Source organism: Suricata suricatta, chromosome 3, assembly GCF_006229205.1.
Source record: "Suricata suricatta isolate VVHF042 chromosome 3, meerkat_22Aug2017_6uvM2_HiC, whole genome shotgun sequence".
In the NCBI taxonomy this organism is placed as follows: domain Eukaryota; kingdom Metazoa; phylum Chordata; class Mammalia; order Carnivora; family Herpestidae; genus Suricata; species Suricata suricatta.
This window is the reverse complement of record NC_043702.1, coordinates 43,308,565-43,333,403: the sequence shown is the minus strand read 5'-3', so window position 1 is coordinate 43,333,403 and position 24,839 is coordinate 43,308,565. Positions and strand designations below refer to the sequence as shown.

Below are 24,839 nucleotides of genomic sequence, written 5' to 3'. Positions count from 1 at the left end.
TGATGAAGCACATTCTGTTCGTTCATGGGAGGCACTTTTAAGACCTTGTATGTTTAGAAATGTTTCTGTTCTCTCCCACTTGATTGGTTCATTGAGTTATAAACTTCCAGGTTGAAAATCATTTTCTCAGAATTTTGAAGGTATTGTCCTATTTTATAGCTTTCGGTATTACTGGAAGTCTAATATCATTCTTACTCCTTTATCTGTAAACTAGCTATATTTTTCTCTGAAAACCCCTTGAATTTGTTCAACAGTTTATTGTTGAATATCTCTAGGGCAGGGACTGTTCTGGATGATTGGAGTACACCAGTAAGCAAAACACTCAACTCTCTAATCTTATGGTGTTTCTACTCCAGCTCCAGCAGCAAGATCCAACATGCGTGAAATAAGTAAAATATGTAGTACTTTAGAAAGTGGGTGGCTCAGTCAGTTTAGTGTCCAACTCTTGATTTTGGCTCAGCTTATGCTCCCTGGGTAGTGAGATCGAGCCCCACATCAGACTTTCCTCTGAACATGGAGCCTACTTAAGAAAAAAAAAAAAAAAGCAATAAGCATTACGGGTGGCGGAATAGAGGAAATGGGTATAGGGTGCAGCTTGCCAATTTAAGTAGGACAAAGTAGACCTTGATGTATAAAAGAGACTTTGGTTTTTCCTCCAAGTAAAATGTAGAGCCCGTTGGAGAGTTCTGGGGTTTTTTGTTTGAGAGAGAGAAAACCTGGGAGGGGCAGAGAGGGAGACAAAATTTCTGAAGCAGGATCTGCACTGCCAGCGTAGTTTGATGGGGGCTCAAACTCACAAGATCATGACCTGAGCAGCCAAAGTCAGATGCTTACCCAACAAAGCCACTCAGGTTTCCCCACCCCCTGGAGAAATTTAATCCAAGAATGACTAAGAAAGTGTTACTTCTTTGCCTTCGATTTCTTTGTTCTTCTATTTTTTACTTATTACAGCGCCATTCTAGAAGGTTCAGTACTATTTTTTCACCTGTTTTCTTTCTACTTTCAGGGAAATTGCTTCATCATTATCAGCTAATCTGCTTTTTTCTCTTTTGCATACTCCCATATCCATCTTTTAGGTGTTTTCCATCTGTTTTGGTATCTTTCATTTCATTTCATTACCCACATTCTTTCTCCTGTGGGTTTATGTCCTTTTGAAAACCCATTTGCTGTCATGTCATTGGCGAAGAAGCAGTGGTGTATATTTTGTTCTGTCCAGTGTCTGCTGCTTTCCCATAGTAAGTGGGCTACTAGACCTCAGTTGATTTACCAATAAAGTGAAAGAATCATACTAGATAATTTTTAAAATTTCTTTCATCCTTATTTTAGGGCTCTAGTACTTTTTTATGGAGTCAAAGGCAATTCTTCCTTTTTATTGAAGAAATTTCCCTGTCTTAAATCTTTACAGCTACTAGCAGAAGAAAGTCTTCCAACAACCCCATTTTATTTCATACTGGGAAAGCACAGGGAAAAGCAAGATGAAAAAATAAATAAGGCTTTTGAGAGTGAACTGGTACAGTTACCCTTAACAGAAAACATACCTGCGATTAGTGAGGTAAGTGATTCACAGCATGAAACAGGTTAAATACATTAAAGTACCCAAAGTTAGATTTTGTACAATTTATAACAGATAATTTTTGAATAATTATTTGTATACTGTGCAGTTTTAATACCCAAGCCAAATAACAAATTTACAATTCCAGACTATTGTGGTCTGACCTGACATGAGGTGTGGTATTATTGTTTGCACAAGTGTAGGAAGGTGGGAATAAATTTGGGGGGGGGTTAGTTTTTCTATGGAGAAAAGCCTGTTACATTCAGCTTGTGGCATTAAATCATTTTAAATGAAACTTTTTTTTCTGGGTTTTTTACTCTAGCTCCTTCATACTCCAGCCCACGTTTTGCCATCTGCTTCTTTACTGTGCTCCAAGTTTGTAAACTCACTGCTACTGTCTAAGGAGACCAAGAGGTAAAGCAGTTTTTAAAATGTTTAGATACTGTTTTGGGAAACAGGATGGTTATGTTCTCCTTTATTAGAATGTTCTTTCACTCGAGGCTTCAGCGATGTGCAGCGGGGGTCAGTGCCCTAACCCACACAGTCAGAAATCCATGTGTAGCTTTTGACTCCTACAAAACATAATTACTAATGCCGGCTGGTGCTTGGAAGTCTTACCAATAACAAACAGTCAGTTAACACATTTTTGTATGTTATTAATGTAATATACTGTATTCTTACAGTAAGATAAGCCAGAGAAAAGAAATTAAAATCATATGAAAGAGAAAATACATTTGTAGTATTGTACTGTATAAAAAAATCTGTATAAATGGATGTGCACAGTCCAAACTCATGTTGTCCAAGGGTCAACTGTATTTCTCTTTAAGCTTTAAAATACTGTTAAGCCAAGTAAATAAAATACATTGAAAATAATTTTTGGAAAGACCTCATGTTTATGGTTTAAGGATTTGTTCTATAATTAAAAATTACACATTTTTTTAAATAACAACCCATAATTTATTTTTAAAAATTTCATATTTATTTAAGAGAAAGCAGGGGAAGCATAGAGAATCCCAAACAGGCTGTGTGCTCTGCTGAACACAGTGTTCAGTCTCATGAACCGTGAGATCATGACCTAATCCAAGTCAAGAGTCACATGCTTAACCAACTGAGCCCCCCAGGCACCCTAACCCATAGTTTTTAAAGTGCACTTAATAAGATTTTTCATTACTTTCTCTGTATCGTTATATTTCTCCATAGGTGTCTTAAATTAGAAAGTTATTGTTTAGAAACATTTTTTAATAGTAATTGTTTTTATTTTGTTCTGTTATGAAAGTGATGAAGAAACTCTTGAAGATACAGATACAGAAGAAGAAAAAGAAAGTGATGATTCAGATGAAGAAAATGATTTTACTGAAAAGATCCTGGATACAAATAACACAGATTTGGGAGAAGACCTTCTATATCAGTTGTCAAAATCTGAAGAAAAAGAACTAAGAAAATTCAGGAAAGTAGACTACAGTTGGATAACTGCCCTTTGAGCCTTGGAGATAGGGAAGGTTCTTGCACTTTCTGTGTTATTGTATGTTGATACTCCAAAAACATCTAATGTTATTTATCTTGAAATATTAACTATGAACAGGCTTTATTTTTTAAATAACTGGTAATTCAGGAATTCAAAGCTGTGTTTGTATCATGCTTAATGTTGGCTGGGTACATTCATATAGACACAATCTCCTTTTTATTTTGAAGAACATCAGCCTTAAAAATAGCTAGATATTTTTCTCACAGGTGATTACAGCAAATGTCCCCGGCAAATATCTGCAGTTTGGAGGTATAAATAATCAAAAATCAAAAGATTTTGTTGATGATACTAAGTTTAACATCAAAACTCATTTGGTGGCCAAATAGGACCTTAATAGATGTGATGTTTTCTATAGTCCTGCTTCATAGCTCTTGGTGTATTTATTTCTCAAAGAGAAATTTGGAGAAATTATTTGGTTATATAGTGTTCCTCAGACCCCACTAAGGGTATTAAATAATATGGGCTGCCTACAATCTGAAAAATTCTAAATTCAAGTCATTTGGCTCTGAGCCTTTCAAATAAAAGCTTATCTACTCTACTTATCAATATAATTTGTTTAGGAAAGCCTTGGAAGATACAAGAATTGATACTACTTAGTACACATAGCTATAACACTGACAGAGTCAAAGAACAGCTACTTTTTAAAAAATTTTTTTAATATTTGTTTATTCTTAGAGGGAAATAGAACCCAAAGCAGGCCCCAAGCTGTCAGCACAGAGCCCTACGCACGGCTTGAACTCATGAACCATGAGATCATGACCTGAAGTCAGATGCTTAACTGACTGAAGCACCCAGAGTCCCATTGCTAATAGAGAATCCAAGTCTCTGTATTAAAGTAAAGTACTAAAGCGGCTACTTTCTAACCATTTAGCATTTGGAGTTTTCCTACTCTATCCCTATTAAATTAACATTAAAAAATTAACACAAAAACAGTAAAATAGACAACTCTTTGGTCCAACACCATGACATAGGATGACCCAGAACTCCACTCCTCCACAGATCTACCAAATCTATACGTATCTCTGGAGCAGTTCCTCCTGAAAACGGAGAACTGACTGAACAGCTTCTGCCCAACAAAAGGTAAACCACCTACAGAACAGCCAAAGAACCAGTCACAGTAATGGAGAGAACATTTTCTCCCCACACTGCAAACTGCAGTGGAGGAATAGTATTGAATCACATGCAAGCAGTTTTCTCTGCCCTGGAGCATGGGGGAAAAAAGCAATGGTTTAAAAGAGCAACTAGAATAGAAAGGGTTCAGCCCTAGAACTGTGCCAACCAGTAGGAGAGCTGCTGGAACTCTTGGTGAGGGTCATGGCTTATGTTCTCCCTCCATGTTGATAGCAGGGATGGGAGCAAGGTCAGGGCACTTAGTGAACTCCAGGTCGATAGCCCATGTTACCCCCAGTCATCCCACCAAGGTGGTCCCAGTGTGGTACCAGACACCCCTGGTCAGTGCTGTAGCTCCAGGCATCTTGCCAGAGCACCATGGAACCCTCCATGCCCAGTCACCCCACCAGGGCATACCTAGCTCGTGCCAGCCAGCCAAAGTCATCAGCATTCAAACAATGAGCATGCGCAGGACCATTGCTTCAAGTTTAGAAGTAGCTGATCCACATATTTCATAGAAACAAACAAAGTCAAGCAAAATGAGACAGGAATAAGATACAAATGAAAAATGATGAAACCTGAGAACTAAATGAAATGGTGATAGGCAATAATCTGATAGAAAATTTTAAGTAATGATCATAAAGATGCTCACCAGACTGGAGAGAAGAGTGGAAGAACTCAGAACTTCAACAAAGAAAATCCAGAAAACTGATTCAAGTTGAATGCATTAATTAAAATGAAAAACTAGATGGAATTAGCAGATTAGCAAATGCAGAAGAACAGATCAGCCATCTGGAAGACAAGCTAATGAGAAGTACTCAAGCTAAGCAGAAAAAAAAAAAATTGCAAAATGAGGATAGGTTAAGGAACAGGTTGGACATTAAACCCACAAACATTCACAGTATAGGGTCCCCAGAAGAAAAGGGAAAGCAGCAGGAAACATCCCAAACATGAAGACGACAGGTTCAGGAAGCACAAAGAGCTCCAAAGAAAATGAACCCAAGGACTTCCGTACCAAGAAACATAATTAAAATGTGAAAGATTAAAGACAATTTTAAAAGCAGTGAGAGAGAAGCAAATAGTTAATTACAGGGGGCACCCCATAAGGATAAAAGCTGGTTTTTCAGACACTGCAGCTCAGAAGGGAGTGGCATGCCATAGTGAAAGTGCTGAACGGGAAAAACTACAACCAAGTGTACTCTACCTAGGGAGGTTATTCAGAATAGAAGGAGAGAGAAAAATTCTGATGAATGAAAGTTAAGTTCATCACCACCAGACAGGCATTAAAATGTTAAGGGGTGCTTGCATGGCTTAGTCAGTTAAGTCAGTCTTGAATTTGGTCATGAAATCAGTCATAAGGTCAGGCTCTGCCCTGAGCATGGAGCCTGCTTGGGATTCTCTCTGCCCCTCTCCTGCTCACATATGCTCTGTCAAGATAAATTACTTTTTTAATGTTAAAGGAACTTCTATAAATAAAAAAGCATAAATAGGAAAGTTAGGAATAAAGTTATAAAACATTTATACATAAAACATGGAGGAAGTATAAAAGTTCTTTAGAATATGTTCAAACTTAAGGGATTCCTACTTAATGTAGACTGCTATATATTTGGGATGTTACAGATGAACCTCAAGGTAACCACAAACCCAAAACCTGTCATAGATACACAGAAAATAGCCAGGCATAAATCATCAGTCAGAAGGAAAGCAAGCAGGAGAAGAAAGGAACAAAAATAAAATAAAATAAACCAACAACAACAATGGCAATAAGTACATACCTATAGATTACTTTAACTGGTCTAAATGCTTCAGTCCAAAGGGTTGGGGACATATTTATATGTTGCCTGCAAGAGACTTAGGTCAGACCTAAAGATGCACATGGAAGTGGGGGGGGGAAAGCTGGGGTAGCAATATTTATATCAGACAAAATAGACTTTATAACAAGAGGCAAGGAAGGACATTACCTAATAAAAGGATTAATGCAACAAAAGATATCACAATTGTAAATATGTACCCAACACTGGAGCAACTAAATACATAAAGCAAATATTAACAGACTTAAATGGAGAAATTGACAGTAATGAAATAGGGAATTTTAACACCCCAGTTACGTCAATGGGTAGATCATCCAGGCAGAAAACCAATAAGGAAACTGACCAACACGTTAGACCAAATGGACATAACAGATACATACAGCACGTACCATCCAAAAACATTAGAACATATTCTTTTCAAGTGCACATGAAACATTCTCCAGGATAGTTCACATGTTAGGCCACAAAACAACCCTTAATAAATTTAAGATTGAAGTCATAACACAGCTTTTCTAGCCATCTATAAGAAACTAAAAATCCAACCCCCCAAAAAAACACAAATAAAAAACAAACATGGAAGCTAAACACATGTTACTAAATAACCAGTGGATTAATGAGGCAACCAGAAAGTACATGGGAGGAAAATGAAAATGAAAACAATGTCCAAAATCTTGGGACACAGTGAAAGCAGTTCTAAGGGAAATTTACAATACAGACCTACCTCAAAAACCAAAAATCTCAATCTAACCTTTTACCTAAAGGAACTAGAAAAAGAACAAAGCTAAGATTAGTAGAAAGCAGGAAATAACGATCAGAACAGAAATCAATCAAATGCAACAAAATAGAAAATACCAATGAAGCCAAGAGCTGATTCTTTAAGAAGATAAAATTGATAACCCTTTAGCCACCTCAAAAAAAAGAGGACACAAAATCAGAAACCAACATAACCACGAACACCACAAAAATATAAAGGATTTTGAGAGACTAAAAAGCAGTTAATGTCTGTGCTCAAACTATTCCAAAGAGTAGAAGAGGAAGGAGAGATTTCAAATAAATTCTACAAGGCCAGCATTACCCTGATGCCAAAAGCAAAGACATTACAAAAAGAAAATTACAGGCCAATATTCCTGATGAACATAGATGCAGAAATCCTCAATGAAATATTAGCAAGCTGTATTTAACATTGCATTAAAAGTATTTGCCACAATCAAGTAGAGTTTGTATGGCAGATGTAAGGAAGTTTCGGTATTCACAAATCAATCAATGAAACACACTGCATTATCAAAATGAAGGATAAAAATATCTCCAGGGGTGCCTGGGTGGTTCAGTCAGTTAGGCGTCCGACTTCGGCTCAGGTCATGATCTCATGGTTTGTGGGTTCAAGCCCCACGTCGGGCTCTGTGCTGACAGCTAGCTCAGAACCTGGAGCCTGCTTCAGATTCTGTATCTCCTCTCTGACCCTCCCCGGCTCACACTGTCTCTTCTCTGTCTCTCAAAAATAAATTTATATAGATATAGATTCATCTCTATAGATGCAGAAAAAACATTTGACAGAATTCAATCCCTCAACAAGTTGTGGAGGGAACATACCTAAACATAATTAAGGCTGTGTATGGAAAATAACTAAAATCATACTCTGGTGAAAAACAGCTTTTTTCCTAAGAACAGGGATAAGGACGTCCACTCTGACAACTTTTATTCAACATAGTATTAGAAGTCCTAGCCACAGCAACCAGACAAGAAAAAGAAAAGGCACTCAAATGGGTAAGGATGTGGTTAACTATCACTATTTGCAGATGACCCAGAACTATGCATAGAACCTAAAGACTCCACCACAAAATTTTTAGAAATAATAAATGAATTTAGTAACATTGCAAGATTAAAAAAAATGATAAATCAGCTGTGTTTTTATATACTAACAACAAAGTAGCAGAAAGAAATTGAGAAAACAATCCCATTTATAGTTGCACTGAAAATAAGAAAATAAGAAACTAACCAAGGAGGTGAGAGAACTGTACTCTGAAAACTGTAAAACACTTATGAAAGATATTGAAGACAACACAAATAAATGAAAAGATATTCCATGCACATGGATTAAAAGAGTATTAAAGTGTCCATGCTGTCCAAAGCAATCTACAGATTTAATACAATCCCTATCCAAGTACCAACAGTGTTTTTCACAAAATTCGGCCAAATGGTAAGATTTTTATGGAGGCTCAAAAGACCCTGAATATCCAAAATTATCTTGAGAAAGAACAGATGGAGGTATCACATTCCCAGATTTCAAGATCTACTACAAAGCTGTAATAAAACAATATGGAACTGGCACAAAAGTAAGACACATAGGTCAATGGAACAGAGTAGAAAACCCATGCTTATATGGCCAATTAATCTACAATAGAGGAGGCAAGAATATACACACTGATTGTTGTCTGAGGGAAGGAGGTTGGAGGGATGGGCCAAATGGGTGAAGGGGAGAGGATGATACATGCTTTTAGTTAACAGAATGAGTAAGTCATGAGGATAAAAGGTGCCACGTGCAGAATATAATCACTGTACTATAAGTTTTGTATGGTGACAGGCGATTGCCTGTGTTGATAACAGGTAATATATAGAGTTGTCACGTCACCATGGTATCCTTGAAACTAATGTGCCATTGTGTGTTGTCAAAACAGTCAAGTAGACAAATTATAAGAGCACATCTCAATGTTAACAGAATTGCTGTAAATGGCTTTTCAGTGTATTTGAATCAGTATCCAAGTAAGGCCTATACAGTTTAAAAAAAAAAAAGGCTAGATTGAGATATAACTAACACACTATACAATTTATTCATTTAAAGTGTACATTCAGAAGGTTTTTAGAATATTCACAGAATTGTACACCATCACCACAATCAATTTCAGGACATTTTCATCACCCCAAAACTCAGTACATTAGCAATCGCTTCCCATTTCTCCCAACCTACCCCACCCCACACCCTGGGCAGCAACCATTAATACTTCTGTACAGACTTGTGAATCTGGACATTTCATATAAATGGAATCCTATCATATATGTGGTCTTTTTTTGGCTGGTTTCTTCCACTTAGCATTCATTCTGTAGCAAGAATTAGTACATCATTCCTTTTTATTATTTTCATTTCTCCTAGGTATATACCCAAGAGTGGAATTGCTGGGTTATTTGGTAAGTCTGTGTTTAACTTTTTGAAGAATCACAAGACTCACAAATCTAGTTACACACTTTTATATTATTTACATTATGGGGAGCACTCATTCTTCCATAATATAGCCCATAATATAGCCACTGCATTTAGGTCCCTCTGCAGGGTTAATTTTGAGGCCAGTTTTTGAGGTTGATTCTGATCCCAGGAGGATTCTTTTTAGCTCTCTTTTCCTGATACTTTCACTTAAAACCATTTGGTTTATGTTTTAGTTCATTGCACTCGTGGAGCTACTTACAATCCCTCTTTTAATTGCTTACCACCAAAATCTCCGTTGTTTGCAGGGACACCCTTATGCTTGAACTTTACTCAGATAATATCAGAGCGCACTGTTCTTATGGACTTCCTCTTGTAGACATAATGGCCAAGTCTTTCATGGTGACACCCTGCTTTACAAACTGGGAGAGACAATAACCTTGACTTTGCTTATCTCTCCTCATGGAAACTGCCCAATGCTAGCTGGGGTAAAGATGACCAGGATTCCTGGATTCCCAGCCTCCTCTCTGTCTAGAGAATAGGGCATATTGACATAGTTACAAATTTATTATTTTGCTATATTCAGACACTGACATTCTACTTCCAAGTTTAAGAAATGCTTATTTTTTGCAGTTATATATAAAAGATTCCAGAGTTTCAAATCAAATAAATTTGGAACATGTATTTTAAAAATAATGATGTTTATAAAATCTAAATACTTTGTAAGTATGGATTTCATTACTTTTTCTAAAAAGTTGATCAGTCTAACACTAAAACATGACAACCCTACTAATAATTATTCTAATTAATCCTCTAATATTAAAAAAAATCATTTCTTTTCCAAAGGCATTTCTATAAATAAAAGGAAAATGGCTACTCTAGTCATTAAAATCTGGACCTATCCAGATTTGTAGTTCTGGCCCTCAGTTTTTTGTTTCGTTTTGGTTTTTTGCCCACAGAATAGTAGTGCCATCAAATAAATGGACTGATAAAGATTACTCACATTCCTTCCTCCCTCATTTATCTAATCTATCTGTCAGGCATGAACCCATCACTCAGTGCTTTCACCAGAGCAAGCTGTACTTCAGGAAGTGTAGGATCTCGGCCCCAGTAGGGGATGGAGCACACGTCAGCCACTTACGGCACGCCACACGTTTCACACACACCACACTTTCTCCACAACAACTCCCTATGTCAGGTGGTCACAAATGAGGAAACTGACTCCAGAGACAGCAAGTAAGTTACATCTAAATCACTGGCTTCTCTAGAATTGGGGCAAAGACACAAACCCTTCCCCATCAAATCCCAAATCCTGTGCTCTTTCTAGCATAATATATTGTCTCCCAGACATTTAAGACAGCTAGTTAGCATTACAAAGGCATCTGGAACTTTGTAAGAATTGTGATAAGAAGCAAATAATAGAGAGCGCGTGGTTAGACAGTCCTAGCCCCAGACAAAAGCCAGCTAGCTTGCTCTTGACAGGCTCAAGTCCTTTAATCTGATCTTTAGCTTCCGCATCTGTAAAATGAAGCACTCCCTCCCTACATGAATGGTTTTATTATCTGACTAGTACTATTATGTTCCAAATATAGGAAAAGTATATAAAATTTAGATATTATATGACATTATGCACTTGATTATATGCAAATTCTTTAATGAGAAGTGTAGGCTAACCACACCTACATATTAATTAGAATAAGATCATTGTTTTTTGTTTTTTTCTTTTTAATGTTTAATTTTGAGAGATAAACAGCGTGAGCAGGGGAGAGGCAGAGAGAGAGAAACAGAATCTGAAGCAGGCTACAGGCTCTGAACTGTCAGCACAGAGCCCAACACAGGGCTCAAACCCACAAGTCATGAGATCATGACCCAAGCCTAAGTCAGACGCTTAACCGACTGAGCCACTCAGATGCCCCAGAATAAGCTCATTGTTAATGTGCTGGAACAATGTTCCTCTTTGTTGTTGTTTTCCTTATCAGAGACTAGCAACCAGTAAAGAAACTATAAGATATGTTACCATGTTGTAATAATGTGTCTTAAATAATTCCAGTTCTTTGTACTATTACTATAATGGAGCCATTAACAGAAAGAAACCTATTATGTTAAACATAACCACTTGGTTAAGATTAACTGTCTTTTAAAAGGCACTGATTTTTCTACGAGGCTGCTTTATCTGAACTACAACTTCTAAAAAGTGTGCTTTCTTCTGTTAGCTGCATTTCTTGGTAGCCATGAAAATGGCAAAATTATCTTACAACACCAGCGTCAAGATACTGTAACATCACACAGTCCTAAACAAAAGAGTAAAAGATAAGACCCAGAAAGGACTTAGGACCCCAGGTAGATAATTTATCATTGAGATTAAAGAGAACTAAAACTGAAGTAACTGGGATTTGATAGTAGTACACCACAGAGAGGACAATGTGAGTAGAATAGAACCAACCATAGAGATGCAATCAGTGATTGAACTGTTAAAATTGCTTTTGCTTTTCTTAAACCATGAGCAAACCACTTATTCTCTGAATCACAGTTCCTTCATCTAAATTGCAAAATTAAATTCTCTCTTCCAGCTCTGATAACCCTGTGACCACAAAACCAAGATGCCAGAATGGTATATTACAGTACCCACTCCCACCCCATGCCCTCACAATGCCAAGACTCTGATCTTACAAGTACTAAACTTGTGGTATCTGTATATAAACATGGAGAGCTATAGCTATTTTAGTTTTGCATCTTCAGGCATAACATACCTCTGGCTTGGAAACTCCTTGAGAGATCAGAGCAGTTAGTTCACAAAACGAAATAATCAGACATGAAAGTGCACCAGTTCCTCCCATTGTTGTGTAGAGTTTTGATAATCCTAGTTACACAGTGGTTGCCTACTTTAACGGAAGAACGAATATAAGTGTTCAACAATCACTTTAGATGTAAATATTGATGTTATATTCTATCTCACATAGGAAGGCATATTTAACTTCTTGTTCCCTCAGAAATGCCTGTTTGCAGTTCTGAAATTAGTCCACTAGCCAAGTTTTATTTGGTGAGCAGTATCTCGTGTCAGAAAGATCATTAGTCTAGAAGTCAGAAGACTACTAGTTCCAGCTCATCATCTTTCTAGGTATCTGCTTGCATTAAGTTTATTTGAGGACTTAACTTTTTACCTGTAAAATAAGGGGGCTGTGTTTCATTAGATGGTTCTCTGAGGCTTTTTCCCCCCTCTCAAACTGTGTTCTCCAACGTACCCAGAGTTCTATAAGCCCTACTCAAAAAAAATTTTTTTTAATTAAAAAAAAAAGGATGTGTGGCTTTGCTGCTTTAGTTGCAGCCTCCTTTGGTGCTGGAGACAAGAGCAAACAAGCAGCTTAAAAGATTATTTCATTTGTGAATAAGAAAGAAGATCCTGCACCTACTTAGACTTGAGATGCTTTCAACCTGAGTCTCTGCAGACCTTACCCAAGAGAACAGATTAGAACTCTTTTTTATATAGAGAGAGAGTTATTTTTAATATAATTCATTGTCAAGTTAGCTAATATACAGTGTATGCAGTGTGCTCTTGGCTTTAGGGTTAGATTCCCATGATTCCTCACTTACATATAACTCCCAGGGCTCCTCCCAACAAGTGCCCTCCTCAATGCCCATCACCCACTTTCCCCTCTCCCCCGCCTCCCCCACCAACTGTTAGTTTGTTCTCTATATTTAAGAGTCTTTTATGGGTTTGCCTCCCTCTCTGTTTGAAACTATTCCCTTCCCCCCATGGTCTTCTGTTAAGTTGTCTCAAGTTCCACATATGAGTGAAAACATATATCTGTCTCTCTCTGACTGACTTATTTCACTTAGAATAATTCCCTTCCAGTTCCATCCACATTGTTGCAAATGGCTAGACTTCCTTCTTTCTCATTGCCAAGTAGTATTCATTCCCGTGTACATATAAGCCACATCTTCTTTATCCATCAGTTGATGGACATTTGGGCTCTTTCTACAATTTGGCTATTGTTGAAAGCGCTGCTATAAAAATTGAGATACATGTGCCCCTATGAATCAGCACTCCTGTCCCTTTTGGATAAATACAATTAGAACTCCTCATTAGTGATTTCCCCAGAAACTGAACAAAAGCAAAAAATGGAATCAGGAAGCAGGCTGTAGGACACAAAAAAAGCACTTATGTTTGTTGGATGAAGGAGATCATAGCGTAAAGATGAGAAGGTGGGCTTACAGCTTTTGCCCTATCTAATCTGTTTCTCAGGTTCCAAGTACTCCCAGAAATCAATGAGGAATTATATATTCTGCAACATAGACAACACAGTCCATGAATTTGTCAGTCAGTTGGGTAGCTGAAGAAAATTGAATACAGATTGGGTTCTTCCAATCTTAGAATACGGGGATGCACTGGATATTTGAGGCTGCTGTCCACTCCTCACATTCCTCAGCACCAAGGAGGTGGGGGGAGGCAGGTGGCTTGCATTCTGTTCCACAGTGACAAAACCCACTGCTGCTTCATCCCTGTGTACCAGCACATCCTTTGAGTCGATAGGGGACTAATTCTCACTCCCGCCCTCTTGGTTTTGATCCCATTCTTTCTAGTCTGCTTGGGACCTTACTTCAGCAATTCCCGCCCCACTCCTTTCTCTTCTCTTCTAATTTTCACTTTCTCCTTTCCCCTTGGCATGGGAACATCCCTACACTCAAGTATCTTCAACCTCTAAAACAAAATCCCACAGCTTAGACAGTGTTGCATATGAATCTCGTTGGCATTCTTCTTTCACCCCAAACTGTGTTTACTTATTTTTTCTCTTATATTTTGTTTTTGGTTAAACCACATGTATTTCTGTAAGCGAGATTAAATTTTTTTGGACACAGACCTGAATACAAGGACATGGAGATATTCATGTATCCTAACAAGTATCATATCTTACTTGACCTAGATCTAGCAGAGTGAGCTCCAAATGCAAGTTGAAAACTAAATGAGCAAATGAATGTCTTCACTTACTAGGTAACATGCAATTAAAACAACAAATTTAAGTGAGATTTTTGTTTTAAAAAAAAGGGCACCTGAGTGGATCAGTCGGTTTGGCATCTGACTTCGGCTCAGGTAATGATCTTGCAGTTCCAGAGTTCGAGCCCCACATCGGGTTCTGTGCTGACAGCTCAGAGTCTGGAGCCTGCTTTGGATTCTGTGTCTCCCTCTCTCTCTGCTTCTCACCCACTCAAACCCTGTCTCTGTCTCAAAAATAAACATTTAAAAAAAAAAAGAACTGGCCCTTTTTCTACAAAAATTGTGGATTCAAAGATCTCAGGTAACCTTATTTCTCTGGTAATATGATCTTTCCAGTAGTTGTTTCTTTCTGAAACAACTTTCTCAGGCAGCCAGAGGGGAAGGGGGAAGGGGGAAGGGGGGGTGGGTGGGTGGGTGTGGGTGTGTGTGTGTGTGTGTGTGTGTGTGTGTCTGCAAAGCAGTCTCAACAAGTGAATATAGGAGTCTCACTGGAAATTAGGATCATCCAAATCTCCTGAGGCTCCAATCATCTCCCAATCATGTATGATAAAGCTCTTCACAAAAATATAAGTTTTTACATGAACATTAAGCAAACCAGTTGGCAGATTTAGCCACTCTAGCTAAAATGTATTGCCTTGAACAGTGAAAGGATTTCACTTTCACTTGAAGATGAATCACAGCAAGACTCAATTCTATCTTGAGGTTAATTCTTGATATTTGTCTGATACAATACAAACATATTGTATCTGATTTATGAATTAAGTAAAATTTTATATAAAAAAGTATATATATATGCTATCTCTATTGCTGCAGGACCAAGTGCTTTGCAACCTGTCTAGCTCTCTTTAGTTTGTCATCAGAACTGCTCAGATTCCTCACCTGATAGGCCTCCTGATGACTTCCTTCTTTCCTCCTAAACTTTTAACTAGCCTCAACTTTCCCAGCTACTACTTCCTTTTAAGCAATTTATCTAGCTTTCACTTTGATAACACCCCTCCCTTGCTTATCCTCTTACTCTCTGCTCCTTTGTCCTCCTTTGTGTTTATCTTGCTCTCCTGTTCTATTGCATTTGAACCAGTTTTTGTCCTCCAAGTTGAGTTCCGAGATCTTTACCATTCCTGAGTCTCCTGCATCCAGGGCACTGAGCACTCCTGCTGAAATGGTTCTCACCATGTGACATAATCTGTTCTGCCTTTCTACACTGTCTCCCCTATAACTGGGGAGATTTTTGGAATTCTTGCTATCTGAATATATCTAAATCCATTTCACTCTACCCTCCAGTGTATTCAATGTATAACACTGCTCTCATCCCAATTCATAACCTTGGTAGAAAATATCCTAGTGACTTTATAAGACAACCTAAAGAAAACACTGAACACTACAAAATATACCAATATGTTCAGGCCCCTTTAAAAAAGGAGCAGAGAGACTGGCTACAGAGACCAAATTACCCAGAAGGTACACCTGTAAGAACACGAGTCTGAACCAAACAGACGCCATGACAGGCTTTAAGTTTCCCCTCTAAACTAGGTCTAAAGGTCAGTCTCTCCAGAACTATTAGGCAGTTACACATTGCCCGAGGCAAGAGGGACCACCCTTGTAATACCCTTAACATTCCTAAGGGCAGGCCTAGATCAGTTATTGCTTAAGGCTGGTTACACCCTATGTGAGGGTCCTGGGTCTACTCTGTGATTGGTTAACACTCTAAATGTTGTAATTGGATAAACCTGCTGTCAATAATATTGTGTAATAATAATTGGATCACTATACCTATGTCACCATTTCCTGTCACTCCCCCTTCCCAAACTCATAAAAGTCCTGCCCCACCTTTGTTCGGGGCTCGCTCTCAGCGTGGATCCACCACTCCGGTAAAGTCTGTGAGCCCGAGTTTAGGCCCCGGCGAGCCTGAACCCGTAATAAAGCCCTTTGCTTTTGCATGCGTGCTTCGGCCTCCCTGGTGGTCTCTGGTTTTTGGGGGGCGATACTAAAATCTGGGCATAACACACCTTTAATTGATATGTCCAATAATTGGGAGTATCTTGAACCAAGGATAAGCAGACCTGGAGCCTGCTTCGGACTCTGTCTCTGTCTCTCTCTCTCTCTCTCTCTTTCTCTCTCTCTCTCTCTCCCCCTGTCTCAAAAATAAACATTAAGAAAAAATTTTTTAAAGAACTGTCCTTTTTTGTTTGTGGAAATACAATTGTTCCAGCACCATTTGTTGAAAAGACTATCTCCTTTGTGAAGAATCAGTACCACTATTTCTTGGCTCTCTATTCTGTTCCACTGGTCTATAGGTCTCCTTTAACCAATACTATACAGTCTTTTTTTTTTCAATGTTTTATTTATTTTTGAGAGACAGACAGAGACAGCATGAGCAGGGGAGGGTCAAAGAGATAGGGAGACACAGAACCTGAAGACAGGCTCCAGGCTCTGAGCTAGCTGTCAGCAGAGATCCCAACATGGGGCTCAAACCCACGAACCATGAGATCATGACCAGAGCTGAAGTTGGACGCCCAACCAACTGAGCCACCCAGGCACCCCAATACTATACAGTCTTAATGTAGCTTTATAGTAAATCGAAGTTAGATACTGTCAACCCTCCAATTTTGTTTTCCTTCTATATTGTGCGAGCTATTCTGAATCATTGCCTCTCATATACACTTCAGAGTAAGGATGTTGATAATCACGAATAACTAGCTGGGATTTTGATTGGGATTGCATTGAATCTACAGGTCAAATTGAGAAGAATGTACATCATAGCCTGTAGTTTTCTTCATATAAATCTTGTGCATATTTTGTTACATTTATATATAAGTATTTAATTTTTTGGATACTAATATAAATGGTATTATGTAAATTTGAAATTTAATTTCAAATTCGACTTGTCCTCTCTTGGTATATAGGAAAACAATCGACTTTTATATATTGGATCTGCAACCTTGCTATAACTGCTTATTAGTTCCAAGAGTTTTTTGTTGATTCTTTCACATCCTCTTCAGAGATAATTATGTCATCTGTGAACAGACAGTTTCATTTCTCCCTCCCCCATCTGTACCTCTTTATTTCCTTTGCTTGTTGCACTTTCTAGAACTTCCAGTACAGAGTTGAAAAGGAATGGTTTATGGGAACATCCTTATCCTTGCCTTGTACCTGAACGTACTGGGAAAGTTTCGAGTTTCTCACCACTAAGTATGAAGTTAGATGTAGGTTTTGTTTTGTTCTTAGTTTTGTTTGTTTTTTATTATGTAGTAAGTTGAGGAAGATTTCCCTATTCCTAATTTACTGAGTTTATATCATGAATTAGTGTTAGATTTTGGCAAATGCTTTTTCTGTATCTATTAATACAATCATTAGTTCTTTTTTATCTATTGATGTGATGGATTATATCAATTTTCAAATGTTGAAACAGCCTTGCATACCTGAGATAGATCCTATTTGGTGAAGGTATATAATTCTTTTTATATATCACTGGATTTGATTTGCTAATATTGTGTTGAAGATTTTTACCTCTACGTTCAAAGAAGATATTCATCTGTGGTTTTATTTTCTTGCAATGTATTTGTTTTGGTGTTAGGGTAATGCTGGTCTCATAGAATCAGTTAGGAACTTTTCCCTTTGCTCCTCTCCTCTGAAAAAAATTGTAGAGTTGGTATAATTTCTTCCTTAAATGTTTGGTAGAATACACAAATGTACTTGGTGCTTTCTGTTTTGGAAGTCTATTAACTATTGATTTCATTTCTTTTCTGTGTGAGTTTTAGCAGATGGTGCCTTTTAAGGATTGATTCATTTAATCTAAGTTATCAAATTTGCAGACATAGACTTGTTCATACTATTCCTTGATTATCCTTTTAATGTCCGTAGATTCTATAATGATTTCCTCTTTCATTTTTGATATTAGTAAGTTGTGTCCTTTTTTATTTGCCTGACTAGAGGCTTCTTAATTTCATTCATCATTTCAAGGAAACAGGTTTTTTTCATTAATTTTCTCTATTGATTTTCTGCTTTCCATTTATTGACTTCTCTAATTCTTATTTCTTTTCTTCTTTTTACTTTGGGTTAAATTTCTCTTCTTTTTCTAATTTAAGGTGGAAATTTAGAATATTGATTATAGAAATTTCTTTTCTAACATATGCTAATGCTGTAAATTCCTCTTCAAGTGCTGTTTTCACTGCATCTGTGTATTTTGATAAGTTTCAATTACATGAAAATGAAAATGTAAGTATTTTAAAATTTCTCCTGAGATATCTTCTTTGACCAATGTGTTATTTAAAAGTGTGTTGTTTAATTTCCACGTTTGAGGATTTTCCTATTTTTCTGTTCTTGGTTTCTAGTTAACTCAACTGTGGTCTAAGAGAAGATATTGTTTGATTTTTATTCTTTTAAGTTTGTTAAGGTGTGTTTTGTGTCCAGAATGTGGTCTACGTTGGTGAATGTTCCATGTGAGCCTAAGAAGAATATGAATTTTGCTGTTTTGGATAAAGTGGTCTATAGATGTTGATTGTAACCAGTTGATTGATAATGTTGTTGAGTTCGACTATGTCCTTACTAAACTTTGCCTGCTGAATCTGTTCATGACGGAGGGGTATTGAAGTCTTTAATCATGATGATGAATGCATCTATTTCTCTTTGCAAATATATTAGTTTTTGCCTTACATGGCTTGTTGCTATATTACTTTTATTTTAGCAAAGGTACTTTGCAAACTTTTTTTTTTATATGAGTAGTGCAAAACATTTAACACTTAACTGCATGGTAGATAACATTCTTCGCCTATAATTTATGTTCATGATTGGTATGATTCTGTGACCAATAACAGAATTGCTGAGTAATCCAGGAACATTGTTTAACATGCTCTGAGAAACAAAATCATCAGTCACTTGATACAGCTAAGTTATGAACCTCATATGGAATTACCACACTCTGAGAAACTTAAAACTGCCCAGCCTTCAACTCCATCCTCTTGATGAAGACGCTTCTTAGTGACAGATCTAAATACCAGATCTGATTAGTAAGATCATGCTTGCTGGGTTTTCCTGAACTTGTTTTCTGATAACTTTTAAAGAAATGCTCATAACTTTTCTGTGTTTTTAGTGGTACATATGTACCAGAAGGTCCTTGGCTTCTCTTTTCCTTCAATAAATTACTTTATGCGTTCATGAAAATTTCCATCTTGGACAGTTTTAAGGACTTGTCAGCCACACTGTCCTTTTGAAATTCCCACATAAACCACGACACCAGCTGCATCAGATAGGTCTCAGCAAAGATGTTATTCCACATTTTTGATCTTCCAGAATAATTACTCTATAGGCACCATACATCTTGGGACCCCAATCTGGTCAAAGTAGTTTGGTAGCCTAGCGACAAAATGCAGTTCTCCATCTCCTTGTGTACTCATGCAGTGGAATGTTGGCCACCAGATCACCAAACCTGTAAGGCATTATATATCTAAAATTTCTTCCTGAAAGCCAGTCCTTAAGTTTCAACATCACTAACTCCTTTTCATTTTTCAAGAGATTTGGAACACCTTCAAAAGTGTTTTCAAAAGTCTCCTTTTGTGACTTCATTGATAATTTCATTGGTTCTTGCTATTGATTGAACGTGTCTCCCCCAAAATTCCTTTGTTGAATCTAATCCTCCCATGTGATGATATTTTGAGGTGGCGCCATTGGGAGGTGATTAGGCTCGGTCCTTATGAATGTTTCAGTGCCCTTTATAAAAGGAAACCCAGAAAATTCCCTTGCCTCGGTCCTGTGAGAGCATAGCAGGAAGACTGTTGTCTATGAGCCATGAAGCGGCCCTCACCAGACACAAAATCTTTCAATACCTTGGTCTTGGACTTTTCAATCTCCAGAACTGTGAGAAGTAAATGTTTGCTTTTTAAGCTATCCAGTCTATGGTATTTTATTATACCAGCCCAAATAGACTAAGGTCGCCATACAGTTAACTAGATCAACTTACTGGTGACCAAACTCTCTGATGAAAGAGTAAGGTTTTCAAAATCCAGCATTCAGTTTATGATGCATCCCGACACCACTGCTGGCTACTCTTGTTCCCATGACTCCCCCAAAACATTCCTGTCCCTCTTATTGTTGAGATCCTGCAAGCACAGTAAGCAATTACCACACAGCCAGTAGTGAGGAGTTATCAGAATGTCATGCTTATTATCATTCCTGAAGATTCTTACATGAATCAGAGAAGTCTGGTTTTCTACCAAAGAAGCAAAGATATCAATGATTGTATATTCTTTTGTCTATTTTGTCTTTGTTCTTGTGTTGGCATTCCCTCTGGTTAGGTCTGCCAGCCAATTTAAGGAAAAGTGCTGGTTGGACAGGTCAACTTTATGCTGCTGGCTGGCTTGGAGGCTACACTCTTGCCCTCAGCTGCTGCTTCCAAAACTGAGAGGTTCTACAGAAGCACAACACTAAGATAGGTTTTCCTCTCACTAAAGGTGTCTGTTTAATGTCTTCTTCTGAGGCTGGATTTGAGAAGAGCTTGAATTTATTGCTTTAACAAGGACAATTTGTCTTTATCCCACATTTTGCTCTTACAAAATGAATAGTCCCCAACATTATAAGGAACTTTTTCAAGACTGATCTATGTAGGCATCAAGTTCCTTGGTTCATAAACCCAGCTCTTCACTCATCCCAGCTAAGGGATAGTCTTCTAGGTGGCAATTTTTGCTTTTCATTTGGTAGCAATTCACACATACTCCAAATTTACAGTGAGGATACACCCAGTCCAAGTTGAAGATGGTAGCATTGCAAACATTACACATTTCTTGATTACCTTAGGCAGCCCTCCACCCGCCCCCCACCTGCCCCGCAACCCTCTAAGAGATGTTCTTATTGTGACTCCATGGTTGACACAGCTTCCTTTTAAGAAATAACAATTTGACATAGTAGGCACCAGTGTTGCCCAGGATACTGTATCCAAATCTGTCCCCACCACACTTTTGGTTAAAAGTACCCATACACTAATTGTCCATTGTTATTATAAACATTTTTACAAAAAGGCAACACAGGAAAACCAAGCAAACAAAATTACACATACACATCAGGCTCTAATAACCTAACAAACAAGGTTTCCTAAGGTTTGTGCGAGGAGACCTGTGATCACATAGCTCCCTTTTCCTATTCATCACTTACCTCAGAGAAATAGTGACTAAGATGATGAATTTGACCTTATTTCAACTATAGTAGGTTAAGAATGACTTGGAAAGCAAGAAGCTAAAATAATCTGACTAAATAAAATGTAGAGAAAGGTAGTTGTTGATGGTGGTCAACCCCTAAGCCATGTCATCAGGAGCCTAGACTTTCTATTTGTTTGCTCCATCATGTGTAGCTGTTAGTTTTTCATCATTGTGTTTTCAAATTATGGTCTCTAGATGCCCACTGACACATCAAGCAAGGAAGAAAAGGGAAAGACCACTTTCAGCCCCTATAATGCCCCCTTGGCAAAAGCTTTCCCAGAAGTCTCCAGTAGATATCATTATATATTTCACTGGCCAAGACTGGATCATTTGGCCACATTTAGCTTCATACAAATCTGGAAAATTCTCTTATATGGAAAAGGACAACAGGATTATCTTAATTATGATTAGTCTTCTGGAACTAAGCAGACAAGTGCCTATATTAGCCAGCTTTTACTGTGATGTTCATAATAAGCAACTCCCCAAATCTTAGTGGTCCCTAAGAACAGGCATCTGTTCCTCACTTATAGACATATAGGTCATCTGTAATTCTGCTGAGGCTGGCTGGGATTTGGACTTGGATACAGACCGTGTGTGTTTTCTGCCCCATGCATGCTCTTATTCTGACACTACTGACAACCCTACAATAGTCGTATGGCAAACGGTAGGTGTGCAAGAAGCCAGATAAAAATCACACAAACACATTTAGAGTCTCTGCTAATGTCATATACAGCAACATTCCATTTGCCAAACAAATTGCCTGGCCAATTCCAACACAAACTGGGCAAAGATATATACACTGCCTGCTCCAGTGGAAAGTGCTACAAAGTCACATACAAAAAGGTTTAGATGTATAATTTTATTACAGAAAGGGAATGAAGGATTGGAACAAAAATCTAATCTATGCCCTCATTCCAAATAAACTGCGGCTCTGAGAGCAAGAGATAAAGGAATAACTACTGGGTAGCCATACAACAGTGCCTTCCACACTAGAGCAATCAAAGGAAGACAAAATTTTTTTGTTGTTGTTTAGTTAGCAGGAAGAGGAGGAAGTGAAGAAACAGAGGTGATACAGATTGCTTTCCTGGGCAGGGCTTTCTAGCGACAGCTCTGACAGACAGTTGAACAGGCTGACATACACAGTTTTTCACATCTCAGACTCTCAATTCCATAGGCTGTCAGCATTTGAACTCTTGCTAACAGCAAACACCTCTGATGCTATATGTGACAGAGTCTCAAGTACTTACATGAACACATTATCCCAACAAACCTATGAAGTTCTCCTCATTTTATAGCTGAGAGGTCAAGTAACCGAGGCGGCTGCTTATAGACGGCAAAGCTATGATTAGAACCCAAATATGTCTGATTTAATTCACTCAGGCATCTACTACTTGCCAGGCACCAGGCTTAGTGCTGAAGATGCAGACGAATGACACATACCCAGCCCCTGCCCTCTAGGACTTTATTCTTAGTCTCCAAGCTATACAGCCCAGTGGACACTTATTACATGTTAACTAAAAAATGAGTCTGATATATATGTGTGTGTTATTTTTCAAGTAAATATACTCTGTGCCAGGCCCTCTAAGGGCTTTGCATGTCAGATACCAATGAACCATCATCAACTTTATGAAATGAGTGCAATTATTCACTATTTTAAATTTTAGGAAGCTGATACATATAGAGGTTACGTCTGTTACACACTGGAAGTGAAGGAATAGGACTAGAACATGGGCAGTCTGGCTCTAGAGCTCATGTTCTCACCACAACACCACATACAGCCCATGACTAATAAAATACAGGTTCACTTCAATATATTAATTCATCAGTATAGCTTTTTCTGATACATTTTCTCATTTAAAAAATACTCATTATAATGAGCCTGCACGGGTTAAATGAATCATTTGGATTTGAAAGTGAGAAGGGCCATATTTTGTGAGTTCTTACAACCACCAGGCCTTAAAGCCTAAAATTATAAAAATCAGCAGGTGGCTCTGGGAGAGGCTGAGGGCAATAGGACACAGAGACCCCACCCATAAAGAAACAGCAGAACAAACAGCCCTTGCAGACAAGCATAGAATCAGCAGGCTGAAATGCCTGGAGCAGACATGGGGAGAGTGATTTACTCACATCACAGTGTGGCCTAGAAAGGCAAAGATGATGGGGAGAACCTGCCATGAACAAAGGAGGTGGCAGGTGCCATTTCCGTAAACACAGGGCCATCTGTGGGAAACAGCACTGCAACAAGACGCGCTACCTAACCTGCTTACCCCGAGCCTGACCCTCACACTTGGAGGACCCACCCTTCCTAGTCCCACTTGCCTCGTCCCAGTGCTATGCTCCCCTCCCCCAGAAAACCAGTGCAAATACTCCAACACCTCATCTCAGACTTGTGCTTTATTTTTTTTTTTTAAATTTTAATGTTTATTTATTTTTGAAAGAGAGAGAAAGACCGAGCACGAACAGGGGAGGGGCAGAGAGAGGGGGAGACACAGAATCTGAAGCAGGCCACAGGCTTTGAGCTGTCAGCACATAGCCCAATGTGGGGCTCAAACTAACCGACGGTGAGAATCACTACCTGAGCCAATGTCAGCCACTAAACCGACTGAGCCACCCAGGAGCCCCTCAGACTTGTGCATTTTGAGACCTCAGTCCCAGTTGTGGCAGGTCTTATTTCACAGCACCTGTCTTGTTACAACATCCCCCATCCTTGCTGGGGACCAAACATTGGCCACAACAGGCAAAGAGAACCTGTCCAGACAACTGGACTGAAGGAAAAAGAGGCCAGGACTCAAAACAGCAGAGCCCAATGCAATACACATAGGAGACACTCCCTGAAGCCCCAGGCCCTGGGGCACTGCAGGGCCTACAGGACCTGTTCTTCATAAGGCAAGAAAGGTAGCCAACTTTCCTAAAACACAGAAACAGACCCAGAGAGACAAAATGAGGAGACAGGAAAATATGTCCCCCCAGAGAAGAACAGAACCAAACCACAGCAAGAGACCTAAGCAAACAGATATAAGTAATATGCCTGATAGAGAATTTAAAGTAATGATCATAAAGATACTCACTGGACTTGAGAAAAGAGTGTAGTACATCGTGAAACCCTTGACCAAAAGATAAATAACCAGTCAGAAATGAAAAACACAATAAGTGAAATTAAAAATACACATGATGGTTTAGATAGCAGGCTAGATGAAGCAGAGGAATGAATTGAAATAAATGACCTAAAAGAGTAATGGAAAGTAACCACCTGGAAAAAAAATGAGAGGGAGAGAAAATATGCAAATTGAGAATAGTCTTAGGGAACTCAGTGACTCCGTCAAGCACAATAACATTTACATTATAGGAATCCCAGAAGATGAAAAGAGAGGAGGAGAGGCAGAAAAGCTTTTTTGAAGAAATAATAGCTGAAAACTTCCCTAATTTGGGGAAGGAGCCAGATATCCAGATGTAGGAAGAACAAAG

At 38.3% G+C, this 24,839-nt stretch overlaps 1 protein-coding gene and 1 pseudogene across 1 annotated transcript in view; one reads left to right on the top strand and one right to left on the bottom strand.

Moving 5' to 3' along the window:
• WDR75 (WD repeat domain 75) overlaps positions 1-3,615 on the top strand; it is a 30,025-nt gene extending 26,410 nt beyond the window's left edge. The window contains exons 19-21 of the mRNA XM_029934265.1: positions 1,406-1,552; positions 1,875-1,966; positions 2,829-3,615. Coding sequence (XP_029790125.1) covers positions 1,406-1,552; positions 1,875-1,966; positions 2,829-3,033 — 444 coding nt within the window. The 3' untranslated portion in view covers positions 3,034-3,615. The remainder of the gene's footprint in view (positions 1-1,405; positions 1,553-1,874; positions 1,967-2,828) is intronic.
• A 15,304-nt stretch (positions 3,616-18,919) lies between these two features.
• Positions 18,920-22,631, bottom strand: LOC115286968 (annotated as a pseudogene).
• Between the last annotated feature and the right edge of the window lie 2,208 nt (positions 22,632-24,839).